The 23,520-nt window shown below is 36.0% G+C and overlaps 1 protein-coding gene across 13 annotated transcripts in view; it reads right to left on the bottom strand.

Annotated features, from left to right (window-relative positions):
• TRDN (triadin) overlaps window positions 1–23,520 on the bottom strand; it is a 233,563-nt gene that overhangs the window by 38,591 nt on the left and 171,452 nt on the right. For all 13 annotated transcript variants that reach the window (XM_088053842.1, XM_088053833.1, XM_088053836.1 and 10 more), the window contains 2 exons: window positions 13,554–13,583; window positions 990–1,016 (listed from right to left, as the gene is read on the bottom strand). In XM_088053842.1, coding sequence (XP_087909968.1) covers window positions 990–1,016; window positions 13,554–13,583 — 57 coding nt within the window. The remainder of the gene's footprint in view (window positions 1–989; window positions 1,017–13,553; window positions 13,584–23,520) is intronic.

The raw sequence follows: 23,520 nt of genomic DNA, 5'->3' as shown, positions 1-23,520 counted from the left end.
TAAGAGATTACTTTGTATTACATATTCCCACTAGACTAGAGGAGATTTTTTTGGTAACTATATCCCTCAAGAAACAATATTTAACTATTTTCCCTATAAAATTAAAATAATGAAAAGTCTATTTTAACTTTTTAATGTGGCTTAATTATTTTCTGTGTATTTTTAGAAATATAATAGAATTTCTAAAATTGTTAATTCCTTGAAATATTAATTGTGATTGCTATCACTAATCTTCTGTATAGAAAATTTCTCCTTGATGTTTAATACAGAAATGCTGGCAGCTTTTATTACAACAGAAGTGAGGTTTTCTAGTACAGAATGACAAATAAATGTTCAGTATCCTGTATAAAGAAAAATATTTCCATGTGTCCTGGATTTGGCTGGACTAGAGCTAATTTTTTTCATGTTAGCTAGTATGGGGATCCCTTAAATATAATATGAAGCACTAGCAATGATGTATATTAGTCTGTATTATAATATAATGTGTATGCAATTTTTTGTTATCTAAAAACAGTGTGCTATTCAAATCCAAACATTATGGGACAGAAAATATTTCAGGAGAATTTCAGAAATATGTTTAATTCGCATTGGTAGCTCTGATGTCTAAGCTGTGCATCAGGTGAGTGTTGCAGCAGACCAAGAAACAAATCTCTAAAACTTGAACCAAAGGCCTGGACAGAGAATTGCACAGAACCTTCCCCATCTGTGGCCCCTTGATTGTTTCCCAGTGTGAAGCTGCCAGGGAGACAAAAGACACAGGTGGGTCTCATCTGAACTGGAAAATGGTTTCCATGCAAACTGGAACCTGTGAAACACCCCTGGTCCTGCCTTACAGAGACAGTCATTGAAAACTGGTTTCATAAGTCAAAATGTTGTGTGAGTTTGTGTTGATGAATCCCACCTTAAGTTGCTAAAACTTTGTAAAGATAAGGAAATACCTTCCTTCTGAAAGTTAAAATAACAATATTCTACATCGCCTTGGTACTTACTGTATTCATGAGGGTTCTCTGAGGTAGCTAGAAGTAAACAAAAAAGGTGTATTTTAATATTTTTGTAGCTGTGATGCAGAATTTAGTTAATTTCTTAATGATATTTTAGACACATACAATTTCAGTGAAATCTGTATTCAAGTGTGCAGCAGTTATATTGTCTTACCTATACTGTCCACCCCAGATACATAAATAGGACAATTAGGTAAGGAACACAGGTACCCTAAACTCCTCATTTAGCCAAAATTTGATACAAACACTCCTGCAATGCACCTCTTCTGAGGGCTGTCATCCTCCCTAAATGCTGACCATATACCAAACCAAGGGAAACTACTCAGTGCCCACTAAGAGACAGGGCAAATTCAGACCAGAAGGTCTCTACTACATTAAGAGAGAAGAATAATTTTAGCTTGAGTGAGGAAACAACACCTAAGGCAGTCTAAGGATGAGAGACCCTGACAATTGCACCTGCTCTATGAGGCCAATGAATTTCAGATGGATTCAGTGACACTCCAAGAAGCAGAAAGATATTTGAAAATATTAATCATTAACTTCATTAGGCTACTTCTGAACAAAAGGATTTAATTGTTGCAACTTCTGAACTTTATGCCATTTCATTTTCTTCATTTTTCTTGAAAAAAATCCCAGATGAGATAAAACTGCAAACCAAGTGGATACTTTCCATGGGTGTTAAGACAACATTCCTCAGGTAAAGAGAGAGCTTGGCAGCTGTACCCAATGTCATTATTCGTTCTACAGGAGGAAGTGAAATGTCAAGACCTAGCCCTCCAGCTGGATTTTTCTTCTTGACTTTTGCTATGCAGCTGTTGTTTTCAAGTGAAAAAAGGCTCTACCACCTGCATCTCTCCTGTGTGTGAGAGAGAGTAATCCCACAGAGAGATGTGGCAGGGCAGGGGATGAGCTGCCTTTGCAGCCCCAGCAGCACAAGCAATAAAACTGCTGCTGTGGGCTCCCAGGATGTGATTCACTGAGCTCCCCAGCTCCCACTTGGGACAAAAACTGCTGTGCATGTGGGTTTCTGTTTCACTAGTTTTCCCTGCAGTATAAAATATGCTCCCATTTTATATTTAGTCTCTAACCCAAGTTGTTGTTGTGCATTTAAGGAGCAACTGGAGATAGTATACAGGACAAAATGAAAAAAAAAAAAAACCACAGAAAATTTTTGTGGGTAATAAAGACTAAAGATAAAAAGTAAGTGTATATGTTTGCTCCAAACTGAGGAATCAGAAATAAGAAGTCCAAGGGAAAAAATGTCCTATGACAAAGCCACATTTGTTATTTTTATGTGTGTATGAAAACCTTTTTGTAAATTTAGGCTCATTTAACAACCCAAACCAACCAAAAAGTAGTTCCCTAGGCATCATAGGCTGAGGAAAATTCTATTGCTATTGAGTTTCCATGAAATATGTCAGAAATTTGTAGAGGAAATTAATTTATAATTGTGTCAAAAGATATAGTGAGATATGATCAGGAAATATGAATTTCAATTAGCAAAAAGGAATTTCACAGCAAATATTTAAATCAAATCTGAACATTATACCAGGGGCTATTATAATAACTTATATAACTAATACCGAATATTGTGTCATATAACTTTCTGTAATCAACCAAAATAATCAGAACTAGGCCACATATGAACAGTGTTAATTTAAAGAATCTCTACTAACACTGCTTAATAAATTTTACAAGCAGACTTTTGTAATAATATCCTTTTCTAAGATCTGCCTAAAAAAAAAAAATAAAAAAAAATAAATTACTCCTTAACTTTCCAGTGAAGCCAGTACTGTTATTTCCCTTTGGAAAATTTCCCTTTGGTAAATATCAGCCACAGAGAATATTTAAAACAATGGACTCAGTTAAAGTCAGGTCCCTGAAATTTGTGAAAGTATGTCTGCTGTCCTTTTTTCATCTTTTCTGTGGAGGCATTCTTTAGACAAACTTGTATAATGTCAGCATCAAGACAGATTGAACAGTGAGGTTACTGTTATCTGTGCTTTGCCTGAAAGTCCAGCTTTCTTATTTCTGGCATAACACTCAGAGATACTTTAACCAGATATTTTGATGAAACAATGAAGACATTCTAAAATTAAAAGTCTCTACAGTGTTGGTTATTCTAAAACATATCTTTATTTTTTTTCTATAAAAAAACCCAAAATGAAATACCAAGGTGAAATTTTGAAATGGTTTTTGGGCCTTAAAAATAAACCTTTATATTTTGTTAACTGTGATTTCAGTCCATTCTATATTAATATTATCCTTTTTGTGTGTCATTATCTCATAAAAAAATGCAACTCAAATGACTTACAGGCTAAGCAGAAAGTTAAAAAATGAAATCCCAAGATCATTAGATTCATGTTTACAGTGTGACAATTACCTATAACATGAGTACCTTGTTTTTTATTCTACTTAGTGAAAACCGCAAGACAGAAGTCCAGGTCAGACTTTGCCAAATGTTTAATGATAAATGTTATTTAGCCTAAAGGGTGAGAAATTAAAGGCTGTGTTTGGCAGCTCTGGGAATCTCACACACTTCATGTAGTATCTTGCACTGAAAGTGCAAACAAGCATTTTTTTGTTTTGGCCACTGATAGTGAGAAGGTGTTGGGCTAAATCAGCTCTTGGTCTCATTTCAAATAGTTGTTCTGATGTCATTAGCTAACAGGACTACCTACTGGGTAAAAAAGTACTTATTGTATAAGAAAAGTCAGTCTTAAGTAAGTGTTTTATCTTCATTTGTTTAACACTTAAGCTGTACAAGAGGAGGAACAAGGTCAGGTTTGAATCACATGAAAACAGTTGGATTTTTGATGGAGTATTTGAAGCTACATAAGAACTGTATTAATGAAATTATCTGGTTCTACTCTCAGCAAAAATTTGAAATGTCTTTTCTGCCATTCTAAATTAAACTTGGAAAACAGGCTTCATAGATATCTTGCTGTTTTTCATTTTAATTTTTTTTAACTTGCCGGCTATTCTGAAGGCCGCAAGGTTATTAATTATATACGGAGTATTTTTGTAAATTAGATTTTGATATGGGTTCAGAAATTAAATCCTGCATTTTACTGAACCATAAATTGTTAAGGCTAAAAGAAGAATGTGGGTTTTGATTATAACATGTCTGTTTTTCATCTGGATAACCGTTTTTCCATTCAGACAGCAAATACATTTCTGAGTGTGCATATTCTGTGAGAAAAGAATATGTTGTGCAGGAAATAAAAGCAATGCCAGAAGTACTTGTTTTAGTTAAGAAAAACAGAATAATAATACATGTTGTAGCTGGGAAAAATTATTTCCAATCAGATAGTTACAGGTGTATTATAAATAAGAAATTTACTTTCCATTAGACAAAGATCCTGGTTTATTTCCCATTAGAGAGAACACAGAATTCTTTACCATATTTTGGACTGGACATTGCATGAATACACTACACACACATAATGTTAATCTGTCACAACATTACAGGCCAAGAGAGAGATCAAGATCAACAGGACTCTTCTAATGGAATTATCAAAATTTGCAATGTGTACCTTCCAGTTTATGCATCATGACAAAAGTAAAATTTGATTTCCCTATTTAATGTGAGTTCATTCTCCCTGAACAACAAGCAAACTAACTATTTTCCTTTAGACAAATTAGTGGACATTAGTCCTTCCAAATTTACATTTCAAGGGCATAAGAGACAACATCATTGTGAGTAATTTAAATAAGACAGTTTTGGTCTAGTTAGGACAAGGTTTTTCAAACTGTGAAGCAACTGTATTATAAAGAAGTCAAACAGAATACAATATATTTCTTACATGTCTCAGATAATAAATTCAGAAAAAAAAGGGGATTATTAGGACTTACCACTCTGTAAAGGAGCAGTTCCCTACATTTCTGAAGCTATTGTTTGTACTCTTTCTCATTCAAAGAAGTCAAATGTTCGTATAAGTTTTTTAGATCGGCAGACCTGAGATATCATATCTGCCTGTGTCTTACTCAAGTTCTTCTGGCTAGATCAGCAGCTGGCAGACTGTGTTGCAAAGCCAGTCTACTGAGCATATGTCTTAGAAAGTGACTCAAAAACCAGATTAGCTGCAGCAGGATTCCTGGAAAGAGAATGGCTTGTGCTCATCCTCACCTCTGCTCTACATTAAAAAATTGCCTTGGTGGAGTATGACCAAGAGTTACCCCATGGCTGAGTCAAAGTAAAGAAAGCAAGAGGTGTGTGGTGGTGGCATAAATAGGGGAAGTTGGTATAGGATTAAAATACAGCTGATGCCATACGAGTCTTGTCCTCACAGGATCTCTTAATCCCCTACAACATCCATTTACATTTCTGGCTTGCTTTAAACCTAGTATTCTCCAGGATATTTGTCCAGGTTTCTGAACATTAAGGAAGTATTATACCACATTAATATGTCAAGTATGAAATGCTAAGTGATTAAGGCTGCCTGGAAAATTTATAGGGAAATAGAGACCTTGATCTTCTTACTCCTGCTCTTGGTCTAGGAATGCTCCTCTGAGTCTGTGCATCTCCACAGACTGCCTTGGATCACTCCATCAGTGGTGGCTGAGAGATGATAATAGGAAAAATGGTTAAGACAAACCCTCCTACAATGCCATGGTTTTCCATTATCATTAATATTTAACCACTGATATTAGAGTCTGTAGGGTATTCACTTGCAACAAACTGATTTTCCTATTGCCACTTTCCACCAAAAAAAGCTGTCAGGCTGCTCTCACAGTTCTTTCTGCCTTATTTTCATTACCAGAGCAGCCTAGCCCAAGATATCTATCTGCTTTCCTAGAGTTGTCATGTTTGTGTCCTTGCTGTTTAGTTTGTTTTATACCTCAGGGCTGCATATTGAAAAATGAGCTGACTCTTGGTTTTGGAGGATTTTGTTGATGTTGTCTAGAACAACTTGTTTTTTAAGGCTTATTTTTAACTGACAGTTCAAGAGTACTTTATATAACAGGGAAAACCAAAAAGTAGAAGAGAGGAGGGAAGGGAGAAACTTTATCATGATGCAAATATAATAGAAGTAGCAAAGAAGTACAGACATTTCCAACATTTTAAAATTACTTTTAATAAGAGGAGTTGTTTCAACTTCAATCTGAGATGCATGCCTTTAGGAATCACCAGTAGTGATCCCAATCTTTCTGTTTCCCAGTTTGTCGCTTAAACAATAGAAATGTTCTGGGAAATGTAAGTTATTGAAACAGCAATCTTGCATGATAGCACTGAAAACTAGTCTCTTTAAAGTACTATAAGTCCTAAAATCCCAGGAGAACAAATCTTCCATCGACAGAGCTGGAAAGAATAAAATTTCAGTCAAATGTAGATGAGGTACATCTGCTGCATTAATGCATTTCATCTTTAGGCACGTGTGGTGAAAGACCTGAAGAGCTTCCTCTCAATATCATCCTCAGCTTCTGACGTTTTCATGTGCTGTTCCCTGAAACTGTGGGATGGGAACATACAAATGAGGGAGAGTATGCTAACAAGCTTTCACTTTTAAAAATATCAGTTTTACATTTGCATATGGCTAAGGCAAAACACAGTGGAGCTTGGGCTGTCTTTATGGCAACACGAATTATTGACTCACAAAGGGCAACTGAGTGAAATCAGGCAGACTGAAGTTTATAGGATGTTAGAATGATTTTTCAGAATATAGATGTTAGTTTAGGCAAAAAACGTTCACCACCCTATATAAAAAAATTGGAGCCCAAAAGTAGCACCTCTTACTGATGTTAATATTTGTTATAATTGAATCTTCAGTCAAAAGGCCTGTTATTGGTGAAAGCTGGCAAACTAATCACCTGGGTCCAGATTCCATGCACATACTTTGAAAAGGGACTTAGTTGAGGTTCTTCTTATCTATGACTGAATTTTCAAAAGTATAATAATGGTTGAAAAGATATTTATATATGTTATTAAATAAATGTGAAATAATAATAATTTAGAAAAGAATAAGATGACTGTGGAAATCTAGAAAAGAAGAATTTTGGAGGAGAGATTCATTGATATAAGGGGAGGAGAACAACAAAAATTAATTAGCTTTTGAAAAAATGGACTTTTCCCAGTGTGCCACTCAAATTAACATGGTGATTAAAGCAAAGGGCTAATGACTAACTTCTAGAGGCATAACATACTGAATCATCTTTGTTCCTTATGAAATGCTGCTGATCACTGCTTTTGCTTTAATTATGACTTTGTAAAAGCACATTTCGGCAAATGATGTCTGCAGAGATAAGAAAAAGAAGGGTAGATTGACACTAGAAGAACAATTCATTCTGGAATTGCATCTGAATAGAATAGCTCTGAGCATTCATTTGCACACATCTTTGTGCAGCGCAATAAAGTAATAGTTTGTCCCATGGGGAAATTTTTACCAATTAAACATGTGTTATGTGGATATGCAGGTGTTCAAGCATATTATGCTGACTGACAGGTGTGACTGTTTTCTGACATGATGCCAATATATATGTGTTATACCTAACTTACAGTAACAACACAGGCCACCAATTACGCAGAGCACTCTTTCTTCAGAAATCACAGCTGTCTCATAATTATTAAAACAGTAGTTTAACTGACTTCAGTTTTTGGTAGCAGGGGCTGAATAAATTACTGTTGTACTTGAACAGAAGTAAGAACAATTAACATAAATTTTAATCATAACTGCAATTGAAATGCTATGGCAGGTCCATCAATATGAATAATTTTGCAGGTTTGTTGCTATGTAAGACTTAAAAGAGTGTAATCTCAATTTTACCTTGAATAGATTACAAAGTTGTAACCAATAAGATTTTGGTTAAATCCTGATAAGAATAAAAGTGTTGACATTTTTTGAAAAAACGTGGGCGCAAGGCAGCATCATCACTTTTATGTGCTTTAACTATGCGTACACTGAGTTGTTAGGTAGACAAACATAGAGATTTCACCTTCCTGCTAAAATGTCTAGATTAAATATTTGCAATGGATCCTCCATCTAAGTACAGTGGGAGTGGATATTCAATTAGTTATTAAGATCTACAAATTACTTGTTTCTTTTTCTCACTTCTCTTTCAATACCAGATTCTTAAAAGAGAGGGAAAGCTGTTAATGAGTAATAAACAATACCAATATTCATTGATGTTTGTTTTCTGTTCTTGTTACTGAACCTAAACTATGTTCCCTGTTATAATTGAGTGAGAAATATAAATATCTCCAGAGAGACAAGTAATTACATTCTGACACAGATACAAGACAGATGAAACACTCTTTGCAGATGTTTATTTCTTTACATCAGCCCTAAACTGAGACTAGGGTGAACAGTTTCAATGTAGATGCCTAACTTTAGACATCTAAATTTGCATGAGGTAAAGTTGCTTAATGATTACATTAATCTGAGTATCTAAAAAAATGTTTAAAATTTATGAATTCAGTGAGAAGTCATGAGCTTGAGACGTTCATTTTATTTCTAATTTATTTCTAATGTATCATGTCTTATGTCACTGAAATATCTGCAACATGGAAAGTTCTGTCCATCACTAAACAGAGGTTGTAAAGATCATTAAGTCTCACATAACCCTGTAAAATGGACATAAATTATTTATACCCTTAACATAGTTGAGACAAGGCAAACAGAGGTCAAGCAAATTTAATTTACCTGATGTAGTCTTTTCATATAATTTTCTCTATTTAATATAAATTATCTGTTCATCAATATTCCTTGAAAATGCTGGGGACTTGTTATTTTAGCATGGGAAATCAAAGTTCACCAGTGCATGGGTAGCCATGTATTAAATTGAAAATATCTTTAGTCAGGAGTGGATTTATATTGAAAAACATCTTGTCTGTAGTTCAAGATTCCCGTAAAGTGTTCTTCAGTGAAATCACTTTATTTAACTCATAATCTGATGCAGGATGACAATATTAACTACAGTCTGGAAGATCCTTTGGGCTCCATCTTGTGGCTGTTTCGGTCATTGTTGCCTTTGAGAGAGCTGCCTGACATAAGCTGGTTAAAATACTAGTAAAAGTAGCACTGCTAGTTTCAACAGCATACTAGCATATGGCTGTATTTACTGTTTTCTCTTATATAATGCAGAATTTTTTACCCTATTTTAAGAAAATGGTTTTAAAAGTATTTATAATGGTTTGGCACTTTTTAATCCCTTTGTTTAGGACTAAAAGATATATTAAGAAGCTGTGTAATACATTTTGCAGTTATGGAATCAGATAATCTACTTTCTTATCCTGTGACACTTGTTGGAAAATGGAATAATGAAGCTGTGGCTCATCTTGAACCAGTGGCATCTGCATCAGAGCAGAAATGAAGTGCTACCATGACTATTTGATTTATGATTAAGATGGCTGACTTCCAATTTTTCTGGTCAATTACAAAACTAAGCAGTTCTGAAATCCCCTTGTTTTGTTTGTTTATTTGTTTTCAGTTTGTAAAGCATCTTGATTTTTATATATATAGAAAAAGGATGCTGTTATGCCTTAGCCAGTTTATTCCACACTCTGTATGCAGAGCAGCATTTTCCAAGTCATACAGGAATGTAAGATACAAGGAGTACTAGAAGAAAATTGTTCTTTACTGAATTGAAAAAAAGATGTAGTTTGGAGCTTGAATATACATGTCTTTCCCATTTTGTCCTTTTGTTTGATTTTAGCTGCACTCAGGTTGTATACATTTTTTACACCACTCTGCATTTATTGAGAAAATGTCTAAATGTGATCCCACATATTCTCCTGTCAATTGATTTTGATGAAACTTGTCACATGAATGTGATTTTCATTTTGCTTTCTAAAACTAGTGAATGAATTTAAGAGCTAGGTGTCAGAGTGTTAATGCTGAAAATCAGAATGGGAGTGTTGCTGTTGACAGGCAACAAGCGCCTGCACCTCACTTACAAGTCCTCCTAACATCTGACTGTAGGCAGTCTACAGAGCAGATGAGACTCACAGAGGTCTTGAATTACAAGTGCTCTCAGAAGCAAGACAGAGTTTGTTCTCTGTCTCTTGTTCATTAGCTCTAAGGAGCCTGGAGAAACCAACTCCCTGGCAGCTCAGGTTCTCGGTGCACTTTCAACAAGGAGAATGTTCTTACATGTACTCGTGAGAATGAGCAACCACAGGGATCATTCATTCAGGCTGAATCCTGTTTGGCCCACCAGAAACACAGATGTGGAAAATCTTTACAAATCAAGGCTTCTTGACACTGGAGAGGGAACTCACTAAGCTTACTTGCTTGACTTCCCCAACTCAGTCCGTGTCCTCTATAGTCAGAAATAAATAGGTTATGGGAGGTATGAATTGAAATAAGAAATTCCACTTTATGCAGAACTAGAAAAACTTGAAGTTTTATTTGATCTGGCTCTATTCCAAAGAAGGGATTTTTCTAACCCTCTGTAGTTACAAAACATTTTTGAAATATAAAAGTACTCTTTTGGTTTATAGAAACAAAATAAATTCTTAATATTACTTTAGTTTAAGAATGGTCATTCAATGTGAAAAAATGCTAAAATATTTCAGCATGGTATGTTTCTGTCTACTGTTTTCTGGAGATGCCCTGGAAATAATAATATTTATATCACATCACCAGCACCTGGGTCTATTTTAATTTGTTTGACTCCTTGCTCACAGTGCTTTGAATTATTTGCAAGAGTTAAATTTTTTTGTATACTGGCAGTCAGATTTCCTCTTGGGAAATTTAGGAAGTGCCTTCCTCAAGCAAAGGTTTGCTGCCTCTTGCCCTTTTGGAATTGACAGCATTTACACATTTCTGTGACAGCTTCTCTATCCCACACATGTTGAAAGAAGGCATAACATGATGCTGGAAGGTAAAGCTGACCATTTTCTAGGACTTTGGTCACAAAGTCCTAGGGACCTAACCTTTGAAAGAGAAATAGTGAATGCCTAAATTTCATGCATTAATTGTGCCTCAAGGTTCCTGTTAGTATCACCCATATTTGGAGAAATCAGCACAATATGCAATCGTTCTCCATCTTAATTTTGTTCTGTTCTGTCTCTCGCCAGCTCCTTCAAGTCTGATTTATGCTATGCACAGAATGTACCATCAACTGAACGCGTCACTCCATCTTCTTCTCTTTTATGATGGCTTGTCACTCTGTATGGCTCATTATTCTTGTTTTTCTAGATGAGGGATGTGTCTTTGAATAAGACAAAATAATTGGAGAAAGCTTCATGTAGAGTACAGTGTCTGAGTGCTGTATGATTCACATGAGAAATGGTAAAGTGCTGTTTGAACAGTGCATGCTACTACCACAATATATTTTGGATAATGAGCCAGTCAATTTAGAGCACTGCCTGGCTACTTCTATTATTTTTGCAGCTGTGCAAAAAATATTGTATCCTTAAGCAAAACCAGTGAACATTACCCTTTTTTATTGCCAGTCAGAGGAATACACATGCAGCCTAGAGAAATTTCTTGTGACAACAGAATAAGCAGAAATAAATAAAACCTTATCATATTAGAAATTAGCTAGTAACATGTAATATTTTTCATGTAGGGCCTGCAGAGAGAGGGAAGCTACATGAGAAAGCATGGCACCTAAAACATGGCATGTTCATTTTTTGGAAGAGGCCTTATTGCTTCTCTTCAGTATTTCAGTTTACTGCCTATCTACAAAAGGCAGGAACATCACTGAACCAGTTTTCCTTAGTCCCTAAAGATTTCATTTTTCTAGCATTCTTTTTCACTAGAATCACTACCTTTCTTGCTGACAATGTTTGTTATGATCTCAGAAAACCAGAGGGAGGTTTAATCCAAAGAAGTAAATAAAGGGATGATACCATAAGAATGACTAAAGCTGAATTTCACTTCATATTTCCATGTTTCTGTGAAATAGGTTGGTGCTATCAGCAGGGTGAGATACAGCCTGAGCCAGGTGCTTGAAAGTAGCCTACATGTCCTTGTTGCAAAATCCTTTTAACTAAGAAATCAAAGGAATTTTTTTTAAGAAAAAAGAAATATAGAAAAGAAAATGAAATGGAAAAATTGATCTAACTTCAAAGATTGTTCATGAAAAATGCATTTTTCAGTAAGTTTTATTGGGGAAGATTATGGTTAAGGGGGAAGAAAACCCTAACTGGTGAAAAATGTGCACTAGGTATTTAAAACAAATTCCCTTTATGTTCTTCTGTAAATGAATGGGCCCATAATCTGTGACAAGGATGAGAAAAGTAGCACCCTTAACAATTACCTCATTCTTTTCTTTCTATTAAGGATGTAGCAGTTCATGTTTTTGAACACAGCAGACATTTTGACATCTGAAAACCAATGGCTTTAAGTGTAGCTGCCAGTTTTCTGATTCTCCCTGCTTCATGTGCTACCTTTCATGCCTCAGTTGTTGTAAATTAATCTTTGGACAAAATATCCTGCTTGATACCTATAAAGAATGGTTGTTTTTGATAATTGAAATGAATTTTATTATTCTGTTTAAGACATGAAGTGAAATTTTGGCTTCAGTGGAGGGAATGGGAATTTTGCCACTAACATCAACACAGCCAAGATTTCACTCATGAGCTGATAAAACAGTTGAGACTATAATTTTTTTTTTCCAATTCAGTTAACAGCTTTGTACAGGGATCATAGAAAAAAATTATAAATTAGTAGGATTAAAAATGTCTTCATGTATAGACAATAAAGGTTGGCTCCATTGTTCAATTATGTGAATCATAGAATTTCCAAATGGCAAAAGACATTCCTTATCCCCCTCACTCCCCCACCAAATCTCCCATCAATAATAAAGGACTATTTTTTTCTCATTGAATAAAAAATAAATCTCAAATAATCCTAAGAAATATATGGATATGTCCTGAAAATGTTCCCATTGCTCTGTTTAGTGAGAAAGACAAGTTTATAAACCCAGTATCCAATAAAGTTGAATAGATTAAAAGAGATACCATCTCAGTGCAAATATTTAATTGTTTATGCTGTTTGAATAAAATCAGAAAATTAAGAAGAAAAAGTTTTAACTCAGCAAATCTTATTCAAAAATACAACACTATAAATAGATATTTAGGGTCTGATAAATACATTATATTTATCCTCCAATAAAGGTAATATTTTAGGTTCTGATTTAGGGCAAAGTTTTCCACTAATCTGTTAAAAAAATCAGAGAATGACTTCAGCAAAGGTTACGTGCAAGCTCCGTATATATCTGAAAAGAGGAAATTAAATGTGCCTAGAAAAGCAACTTGTGCAAAGAACAAGCAGCCAGGTCAGCATGCATGGTGCTCTGCCAGTTTTGTTCTCTGACAAATCCTAATGTAGTAACACAGGCCTTTCGTTTTCCTCCCAGCCAGAATGATGAAGTGTCTGATACTGGTCTGTATTGGCCTGTTTTGAAAAGGAGCTACCAATAGTGGAAATGACAAGAGTGTTATCACAGCAGGAGCAGATAAAGTTGGCTGATGGTAGCACACGAGGTGCTGTATGTCACCACAATGCTGTATATCATCACAATTGTATCTCTGAACGAAAGGAACATTTCTCACAGCAGTCACAGCCTGAAAGACCTTTCAGTCAAGGGAATAGATTGATTTACCTTTCTTCTCCCCCTCCTTTTTCACTGCAGCTGAAATAGAAACAAAGATACTGTGTTCTCAAAATTGAAGATAATAGCAGTATCAGTAAAAATAATTCAAACAAACACCTATACAAGCCTTTGTGTACATATCTCAAACCACACTTATATTATGTCATAAAGAAATAAATTTCTTTTCCAGATGAAGAAAATTTCCTCACAGACACTGAGCTCTGCTATTGATGAGAGCAAATTCCAGCTCTCTACATTCTCAAGTGTAACTTTAGTCATGGTCATCCTTCCTCCCATACACTGCTAATGGGAGAGTCAGAGTGAATATTTCAAAATCAACAATGAAGGAGAAGGATAGATTGAAATGGATAAAGGGGTAAGAGGAGCATAGGGAAAGATTATGAGACATCATCAATTTAAGAGAAATGTGTGCTTTTTTGCTACAAGAAATTTTAACATTAAAAATATGCATAAAGTAAGAAGTAAAAAACTGCCTGAAGTTGTTTCCATGCCACTGACAAGTATCAAGATTTTTAAGACCTGGTTATCCAGCAATCCCACTTCCAAATCCCATAGCCTGAGTTTTGTGGGAAGGAAAATGGGAAAGAGACTGTAAGAAAATTGATACCTTAAAGTTTAGACCAAATTTTAAAAACCTGGAATTAGTTCCTCAATGGAAGCTGTGCTGTGTGCCCAATAGTCAGTCTGTGGATACAGAATAAAAGTTCCCTAAAACTTGGCCTAGTACTCCAGTAAGACCCTGCATATATCTACAATGAGTCCTGTGAAATCATAACAAAATTTTACTAAAAGGGATGAGGTGGCTAAAATGAGAGTTACCTGCATTTACAGATGACTGCTGCAACTCTGATGGAGATGAGCCAAGCTTATTCTTAAATCCATTCAAAAATCCATGCACTACCCATTCCCCAGCCTACATTTATAGGATTGAAACTTCTAAAAATGTAGTTACATATGTCACTTTATTTTGAAATGTCTGTTAGAAGTGGTCCTAGTAAGCTTCTGCCTTAGGCTAGCATTTGCAGGCAGAAGAAGAGAGAGGAATTAAGAGTCAGAGCCCAGACTTCCCCAAAAAGGGTGTTCAGCAAGTGGCTGTCTGTATGCATGCATCTGATGTCACACTGGAACTGGAAATGAAACAAGTAGAACTCTGCCCTTCATTGGAAAACATGCCCCAGTAAAGGACAGAAATCAAGGATCATGAGGTCAGAGGAGGCTAGACACTCCCTAGTAGTTTCAAATGTTTGTATTTTGTTTGGGTGCTGATCTCTGTCTCTTCAGTGTTCTTAAAATGAGAAATCATTTTACTTCAAACTATTCGTACATTTGGATAAAATGGATCAAGAAGGAGCTGATTAAACCTCAAATTACTAAAATGCTATTTATCAATGGTCTGTGGCAAAAATATTCTGATTTCAAAGATTTTTAATGTTTTCTACCACTTAATCTCCATTGAGAAGTAGATAAATTTTAGGCATCTCGAGAATGTGCTCAAAAAAAAAAAGGTTTCAGACTAGAATTGTGAAAAACTGGCACAAGGTTTCCAGGATCTGGTCCTCTTTGCAATCATTTCACTTTTTTAGTTAATGTGTGTATCAAAGCTGTGCTGTGCACCTTTCACAAATTGTTGTTACAGCAGATTTAGTAGTTTTTACCCCCAGAGACTGTTATAAGAGCCTCAATGGCTTTGAAAGGCATACTTATATAGCCAATTGTGGTGTGTTGAAGTGAGCCCCAAATCAACAGAAACCCCAAATATGGAGACTCTGGGAAGGGCTTATGGGTGAATGGGCAGTGCACCTCTGGGCTCCTCCTGACTTTGCTGCCAGTTTATGGGATGTGGCTCACTGTGCTTCTGCTCCCCAGGCAGGGCCAGGCCTTGTTTTTTTATAGAATATATTGTTTCTATACATAATATATGCTATTATATCCTGTTGTGACATCTGTTGGAATTTTCACCTTGGCCACAGTCTTTCTGATGGAATGTATTGTAAATACTCAACAAATCTCATGAGACAGAGGAGGCCTCATTCCAACCACGAGCCAGTAGCACTGCTCTGGTCAAATCCTGTTACTCAAAAAGTAAAATGACAAAGAATGAATGAAAAAGAGAAGAACACCATCCTTTACATTGCTCTTTCAGAATTGAGCAATGTGTCTGAATCTGAAAAGCAGCAAAAAGATGGATAGTTTACTCAGGGAACTTGGTTTGCCGGTGATAAAAGGCCAGATTACCTACTGAATAATGTATGGTAGCTAGGAAGGGAAGGCCATGAAACAGAATGATGAACCAGAAAATGTGATAAGAGATGCTCTTGGCCATGTGCTTTTCACCCTGATTATTTGGAGAAAGAACAAATTCTTGAGTCAACTTGTTTTGCTCTGTACTTGGCAGGACTTGTCTTGCAGTTCTTGAATTAGGAATTTGCACACACCAAGCTATCCAAAGAGGACTCTATTAGCAGCCTGAAACTACAGTCTGTCTTTTCTAGGCCTATCCAATTGCAACCATATTTTTTCAGTTAACATAGATAGATTTAACATTTATCAAGAATATACGTACCATATTCTGGAATTATAAACCTAGATGGACAACTATCCCAGAAACCAGAAATTAACATTGTCATAGTTTAGGTTATGTGAATAGATTAAAAAATCATTACAAGCCGTGGAGGACCTTGTTCACATTTTCTTTATGTAAGGTGGGAAGATAAAGGTAAATTTCTAGTGGCAGAAAAGTCAGAAAACTGTGATAACATGGTAAGTATTTTCAAGGAGGAAAAAAATAATTCAAGTTTAAGGCTGTACTATTGTTTTGGACTTTTATCAGAAACTTGAACCTTGATCAGCAGTAGTCCTTCAGTCTCATACATAGTGGTGTTTTCAAATGACCTTTTTTCTGAGCTGTTGAGCAAACACAAACCTTTCCAAAACTGTGAAGATGTCTTGAAAGCAGCAAAAATCCTGAAAAGACTGGCTTCTTCTCAACTACAGTCCTTTCTATGTAGCTTTATGACCCAGCAATAGCCAGAAACATATATTTAGTTTAAATACGGTCATAGAAGTTACTTCTAAAAATTCTCCCTTTATTTTCTTATAAGAAGCAATTGATTTCCATACTGAAACACAAAGTTTAACTTTATTTCTACATTTGCAAAAATTAGTTATGAAAACTACATTTCCATAGAGATATCCAGTTTCTCTGTGTCATTTTTAAAGAGCCCTTGACTTAGATTTGTGATTTTCAGTCTTATCATGATCATACTAATTAATCTCAAAGGGAATCTTGAATCTTTCCTATTTCACTTTGTATGAGAATTTTGTTGTTTTTCCTAGGCCACTCCAGTGCCACATTATCATTTAAGGGTTTTGTACACAACACTCTAGACAAGATGCAGCTTTGATTTATGCAATAGCTTTAGAATAGTATGTGCATTTTTCCTAATGCATTATTCCTAAAGGATTTGCATATGGAAGTTTTTCACTGACTTGTCTGCAGCAATACTTGCGTACTTTCCTGAATTTAAATAGTGAATTTAGAGATAAATACTTCTTTAATATTTTCCCTCCACTACATATTGCATTCTATTTATTGACTAAATTTTCTTTGACATCGTGCTGCTGTTCACCTTGTAAATTCAATGTATCACAGCTCCTTCTGATCCGGGATTCTTTAACTGATTTTGTCATCTGAAAATTTCATTACATTGCTATTTCTATGTTATCCTGTTAATTAAAGAATATAACATGAGTCCAGACATGGAATCATAAGCAATTATTCTGTAAACAAGTAGCAAGATGAAAATTAATCAATTGCTCTCTGCTTCTTAACCAGATATTTATTTTCTTTAATACTGTAGGTCTTAGGCAGCAGCTACTTGGCTTCTGCACTAATTCTTATACTGAAACTTTAAAAGGTCTATTTAAACCATTAAATAAATTTTGTGCTTATTACTTTATTATTATATTGAAAACAGTTATTACTAAGATACAGATTCAATTTCTAGATACAATGCAGGATGGAATTTAGTGTTTTCCAGATATTTGTTTTTTCAGAATTTAATTATGAATTCACAAAATTTCTGATAGATTATTAAATTTCTGAGTAACCCTGGAGTAATTTAAGTGTATTTACCCTGACACAGCGACTGTTTTGTCTGAAAGTGATTGAAGTTTTGACTAAATTCTTATATTTATTTTGCCTATAAACATGTAAGCTGTGGTGAAACAAGATCAAATGCTAAATCATCCCATGTGTCAGGTACTCTGTGATAACTGTTCATATGCATGCTGTTATGCTGAAGTGAAAACCACCTCATGTAGACAGCTACAGCAAAGCATCTGGCATTCACTGAGCTGATATTGTCTTTGCCCATCTCACCATAAATTGTCCATCTGTTCATAGCTTGAGAAGAAGACACTCTTTTAAAATATTTAAGAACCATATAAAGTGATATTTCTCTCTCAGACCTTCCTAGAAGATATTTTTTCTCCACCTTTCAGTCTTTTTGAGTTCAGAATTTCTCTTATCCATGTCAAGTGAAATCCTACTCATATTAAGAAACCACAGTTAAAAGAACCAGTATAGTGAGCATCAGAGAGGAGAATTTAGCCTTTCAATAGGCTGGAGCATCTGTTATTTAGAAAGATTCTCATCCAGTAGCAGGAAAAACCTTTCCTGCCCTTTCCTCCTCTGGTCCAGATTTTAATGAACAGATTTGGAGCAATAACCTCTTATTCAATTATATTCATGCATTTTATCACTAATGGGCAAGAATGATGTTACAGTTGAACTCCCTCATAACCTGCCTATCACTTTTGCCTTAATTTGTAAGACATAGCTGCTGACTTACTAAGATAAAATTTATTCACTAGATAACCCACAAAAAGTTTACAGTGTTTTTCCTTCTATTACCAGCAATGTCTAAATGAGAGTACAAAAGGAAATTGTCTAGAAAGAAAGCGTGCAAACTGAGTTGAATGATTGGTATTCTCGCTGTGTGGATTATTAACCCCATGCTCTGGATCCTGAAATGAAATGGGCTCATTTTTACAGTAGCCAGAAGGGAGCACATCCAGGACCCAGAGGTGATTCTAGACCACCTCACATAATTTTCTGGGGATGTAGAGGTGGATTCCAGGTTGGGTAGGTGGTGGAGGGAGAGGTCATTTATTGCCTGGGGTTTCCAATTCTTTTATGAATTGCTTGTTTTCTTCTTGTACACTGTCATTAATATCATTGCTGTTATTGTTCATTGTCTTATTGCATTGCTGTTTCCAGAAAATTGTTCTTATTTCAACCCATGTCTGTCCCTTTTGGGTCTCCCCAAAACATTCTCTTCTCCAGGCTGAACAAACCCAACTTTCTCAGCTTGTCCCAAGTAGAAAGGGTTTCAAACTGAGAGGGAGTAGGTTTAGATTAGATATTTGGAAGCATTTGTTACTGTGAGCATGGTGAGGCTCTGGAATAAGTTGCCCAGAGAAATTGTAGATGACTCATCCTTGGAAGTGTTCAAAGTCAGGCTGAATTGGGCTTTAAGAAACTAGGTCTCATTTGATGTGTCCATGTCCATGCCAGGGAGGGTAGAACTAGATGACCCTTCCTAATTTAAACTATTCTATGTGTCAATGAGAAAATGACATTAAAAGAGAATAAGCCTGATTCTGTCAGCTCTTGATAAGCACATTGTCCCAGTCAGAGAGAAAACATGTTTCTGATCTAAAATAATATGTGAAACAATAATATTGTATATCAAGAATTTTGATTTATTGCATAATCATGCAAAAACAAAATCTTAGACTCATTTCTTGGTGCCTCACTTCAAGGCAGACACTGAAGTACTGGTGTGAGTCCAGAGAAGGGCAATGGCACTGGTGAAGTGTCTGGAGCACAGGTTCTATGAGGAGCAGGTGAGGGAGCTGGGAGTGTTTAGCCTGGATAAAAGGAGGCTCAGGAGAGACTTTTTTGCTCCCTACTGCTCCTTCCTGAAAGGAGGGTCTGGCCAGGTGGGGGTTGGCCTCTTCTCCCAGGCAACCAGCAACAGGACAAGAGGACATAGCCTCAAACTGCACCTGGGGAGGTTCAGGTTGGACATCAGGAAGCATTCTTCACAGGAAAAGTTACTAAGCATTGGAATGTAGACATAGTTTCATTTAAAAACCTGTTTTTACTACTGAGACTATATTTCTACATACATATGCAGGTGCTACTTATACAGTGTATTTTCCTATCAAGATATACATGAGGATAATTGCACATTTTTGCCATAAAACATACCTCATCTTTATATGTAACCTACTTTTTGGAAATGAAATATAATTTAATTTTTGGAAATTAAAATTTTAACTTCTTCCTTTTCCAAAATGGTATTAATTCACATTATGTATGTTACTTTTGTTCTTTTTCTCTTGTTTTATATCAAAATTTCTTTCTATTGAAGAATTTTTCCAGAGGAGTGATGATTCAAAATGGGAATTCTATACATGCCCTTATGACTCATTCTTGGTTATATATGTGTCATTATCTTAGTCTGACTTTTAATGCTCTGGTATTTTCTTGAAGTATTTCTTACCACAGTGTGAAGCAATGATGTTCTGTAATGGATGGGCCATTTGAACAGGATGATGTTGAGATTTTTGTATACCAAATATATCTACTTTATATTTTAGTTCTCTATTAGTCAGGATTTTATAGAATAATTCTACAGTGAGCTTGTGTGAATTTGATTCTCACGTTTCAGAAATGTATTTATCATAACAAATGGGTTACACTGAGGCCACTTCTGTAGCTGCAATTTACACAGGATTTGACAGATTTCTGTAAAGTAGCAAGTGCTAATCAAAACACTGCTATTTCTCAAGGCATTTTTGGTTGGCTAGTTTAACCTGAGATGTCCTCTGAGAAAGCACTCCATGTAATCTCAGTTGGGTAAAAAACCAAAGTGCTCATAAAGGTGACCTCCTGCTCACACTTGGCTACAGGGCAATGGCCACAAAATTTCTGGACTACTTTTCCCCAGAGAGGCTTTTCTCAAACTGTCTTCCTGATGTATGTGACATGTGACATATCATTGTTAAGAAAGAGAGGGTTAGTGATGCACAGCATCCCACATGAATGCTTAAAGCCACTTTACGCATTGGGGTTACAGTCTTCTGACAAAATGTCAATGTCTTGTCATGCATATTCAGTGTCACTGAGTTAGTTGTATTTGCTTTTGGAAATGTTGCACTTATTTGAATCCCAAGAGTTAAGAAATAGCATATCTGCCACGTGAAGCAGAAAAGACAGAAACAACTTTTAAAAACCTGCAGCCACTGAGCTGAACTGCCTCCAAATGAAGATTGTATGAGATTTGCTGTGTTACAATCTTTGATGACTAGCAAATTACTATATCCTGTTGTTGACACAAAAGTGTAGCTGTACACGAGTATGCAACCTGAGATCCTCTCACTCAAACTCAACTTTCCTGCTCAACTTTCCTGCTGTAGTCCTGCATTAGGGGCCTTGGAGGATCTGTAGTCCTGCTCACTAGGCAGACCTAAGATACACAAGATTTAGGAGGCAGGTGGCCTAATTGTGTGTCTAACAGAACCTAATCCAAATATTTTTCTTATAGAGTCAGTCAGAGTCAAACAGAAATGCTGTCTCAGGTGTGAGATATCATCTGTTCTCTCACAGTGAGCTGTGCAAGGCATCAAGTACATCCTCAGATGACATACAAGGTTGTATTCAATCCAGTAGGAATAACTGAAGTGGGTAGTGCTCATTTTGCTTGGGAAACTGGTAAAGGCTGTGCCAACACAGTGGTACCAAACTCCACTAGATTATGGCATTGCTCATCCAAATGTCCCGCTGTAAATATAAAACCAATCAATTCTACTTCACATTTCACCCACACTTCTTCAACTGAACAATCATAGGTGTCTCTAATGGAGACCCAATCCATTAATCCCTAATCTCTAATGGGACCTAAAATCCTAATCTGGCCTTTAAATGGCAGTAGAGTTAAACTCAGCATACTTCACACTAGACATTCAATCTTCATTCTTGTGTTTTGACAAGCAGGAAACTTAAAGACTGTAAGACAACACAACAACACAGATTTTTATGTTTCTTACAGTATTTTAACCTGTAGGTTAAAAAGCTAGGCCATGTATAAAAAATCTTCATGAAATGAAAGTTCACTTCTGAACATAGCTTGTACTTTCTATTGCTATACCATAAGAAAAATCTTGCATGTGTTCTGTCAGCTACTACAGGAAGAACACTTAATTTTACTATAAAGAAAAGAGAGATAGTAGAGTTAATCACTTCTGGGTGGTAATTTTCCTTTTCAAATATACCAAGCATAAACCACTTCATGTGCAGTCAGTGGAATTCTACAGTGTTTAATTAAACATGTCCTTTCCTTAAATAATTCAGTTTTGGAATTTGACAGGAGCTGTTATTCACTAGTTGTTTCACTGTCTGATCAAACTGAGTTAATTAAGTCCTTTTTAAATACTTACTATTTGTATAGTTGGGTGGGTGTTTGACACTTCACGGAAGATAATTCATTAGCATTGCAACTAAAACGCTTTTACAGACATGTATTTCTTCTTCATAATTCTTGATCTTTTGAAGTAAATAAGATTTTATTTTCATTATCACTTAAATAATTCCAACCAGAAATACTTATGAGAAGAAACTCAGTGATAAGGTCAAGAGTCAAATACTTAAAGGTCTAATTAATGTTTAACTGTTCATTAACTTCACTATGTTTTATGGACATTTTTGCAAGGACCTAACAGGAAGACCATAAACCTTGCTTGCCTCAAGCTTAAAGTAAAAAACCAAGTTCCATTAAACCAATAATCAATATACAAAAATCTTCTCACACTTAGAATCATAGAATTAAATTTGGAAAAGACCTTTAAGATCAAGTCCAAGTGTCAACCTAGCACCACCACCATTTTTTACTACTAAACCCTGTCCTCAAATGCCATATCTATAATTTTTTAAATACTTCCAGGAAAGAAGACTGCACCACTTCTCTGGATGGCCTCTTTCAACAATTGTCAACAATTTCTGTAAAGGGCTATTGCTCCCTGTTGACTAAACTAAACTAAATAGATTTGTACAATAATGTGTCCCTAATGCCCTGGACCTTGAACTGGCGATTCAGGTTCACCTATTTTGATTTTTACAAGGAGTTTCAGGCTATTTAAGCCCTAGTTCATTTTCATAAAAATATAAAATGATTTGGGTTGGAAGGAACCTTAAAGATATCCTAGTTCCAACCCCCTTCTCATGGCAGCACCTTTGAGTAGGCACATTACTCAGAGCTCCATCCAACCTGGCCTTGAGCACTTCCAGGGATGGATCCACAACATCTTTGGATAACCTACTCATCACCATCACTGTAAAACATTTCTCCCCACATCTAATCTAATCTAAACCTACTCTCAGTTTGAAGCCATCACCCTTGTCCTGTCACTACATGCCCTTGTAAATAACCTCACTCCATCTTCCTTGAGGACTCCCTTCAGGTACTGGAAGGCCATAATTAGGTCACACCAAAGTCTTCTCTTCTCCAGGCTGAGCATTCCCAGTTCTCTTAGCCTTTCCTCATAGGAGACATGCTCCATCCCTCTAATTATCTTTGTGGCCTCCTCTGGATTTGTTCCAGCAGGTCCATGTTCTTCCTGTGGTGGTACCCCAGGGCTGGATGCAGCACTACAGGTGGGGTCTCACCAGAGCAGAGTCGAGGGAAAGAATTTCCTCCTGTGACCCACCGGCCACCCTGCTTTTGATGCATCCCAGGACACAATTGGCTCTCTTGTCTGCAAGAGCACAATGATGGCTCATGTCCAGCCACCAGCACCCCCAAGTACTTCTTGACAGGGTTTCTCTCAGTAGCACTGTTTTTCTGATAGCATTTAAGCCTTTGATTCAGAATGATACAACTGTGCAAAG

This window comes from Pseudopodoces humilis, chromosome 3 (assembly GCF_049639895.1).
Source record: "Pseudopodoces humilis isolate 2021_Gansu_Grassland_sample_001 chromosome 3, ASM4963989v1, whole genome shotgun sequence".
Taxonomy (NCBI): Eukaryota; Metazoa; Chordata; class Aves; order Passeriformes; family Paridae; genus Pseudopodoces; species Pseudopodoces humilis.
This window is presented reverse-complemented; position numbering and strand designations above follow the sequence as displayed.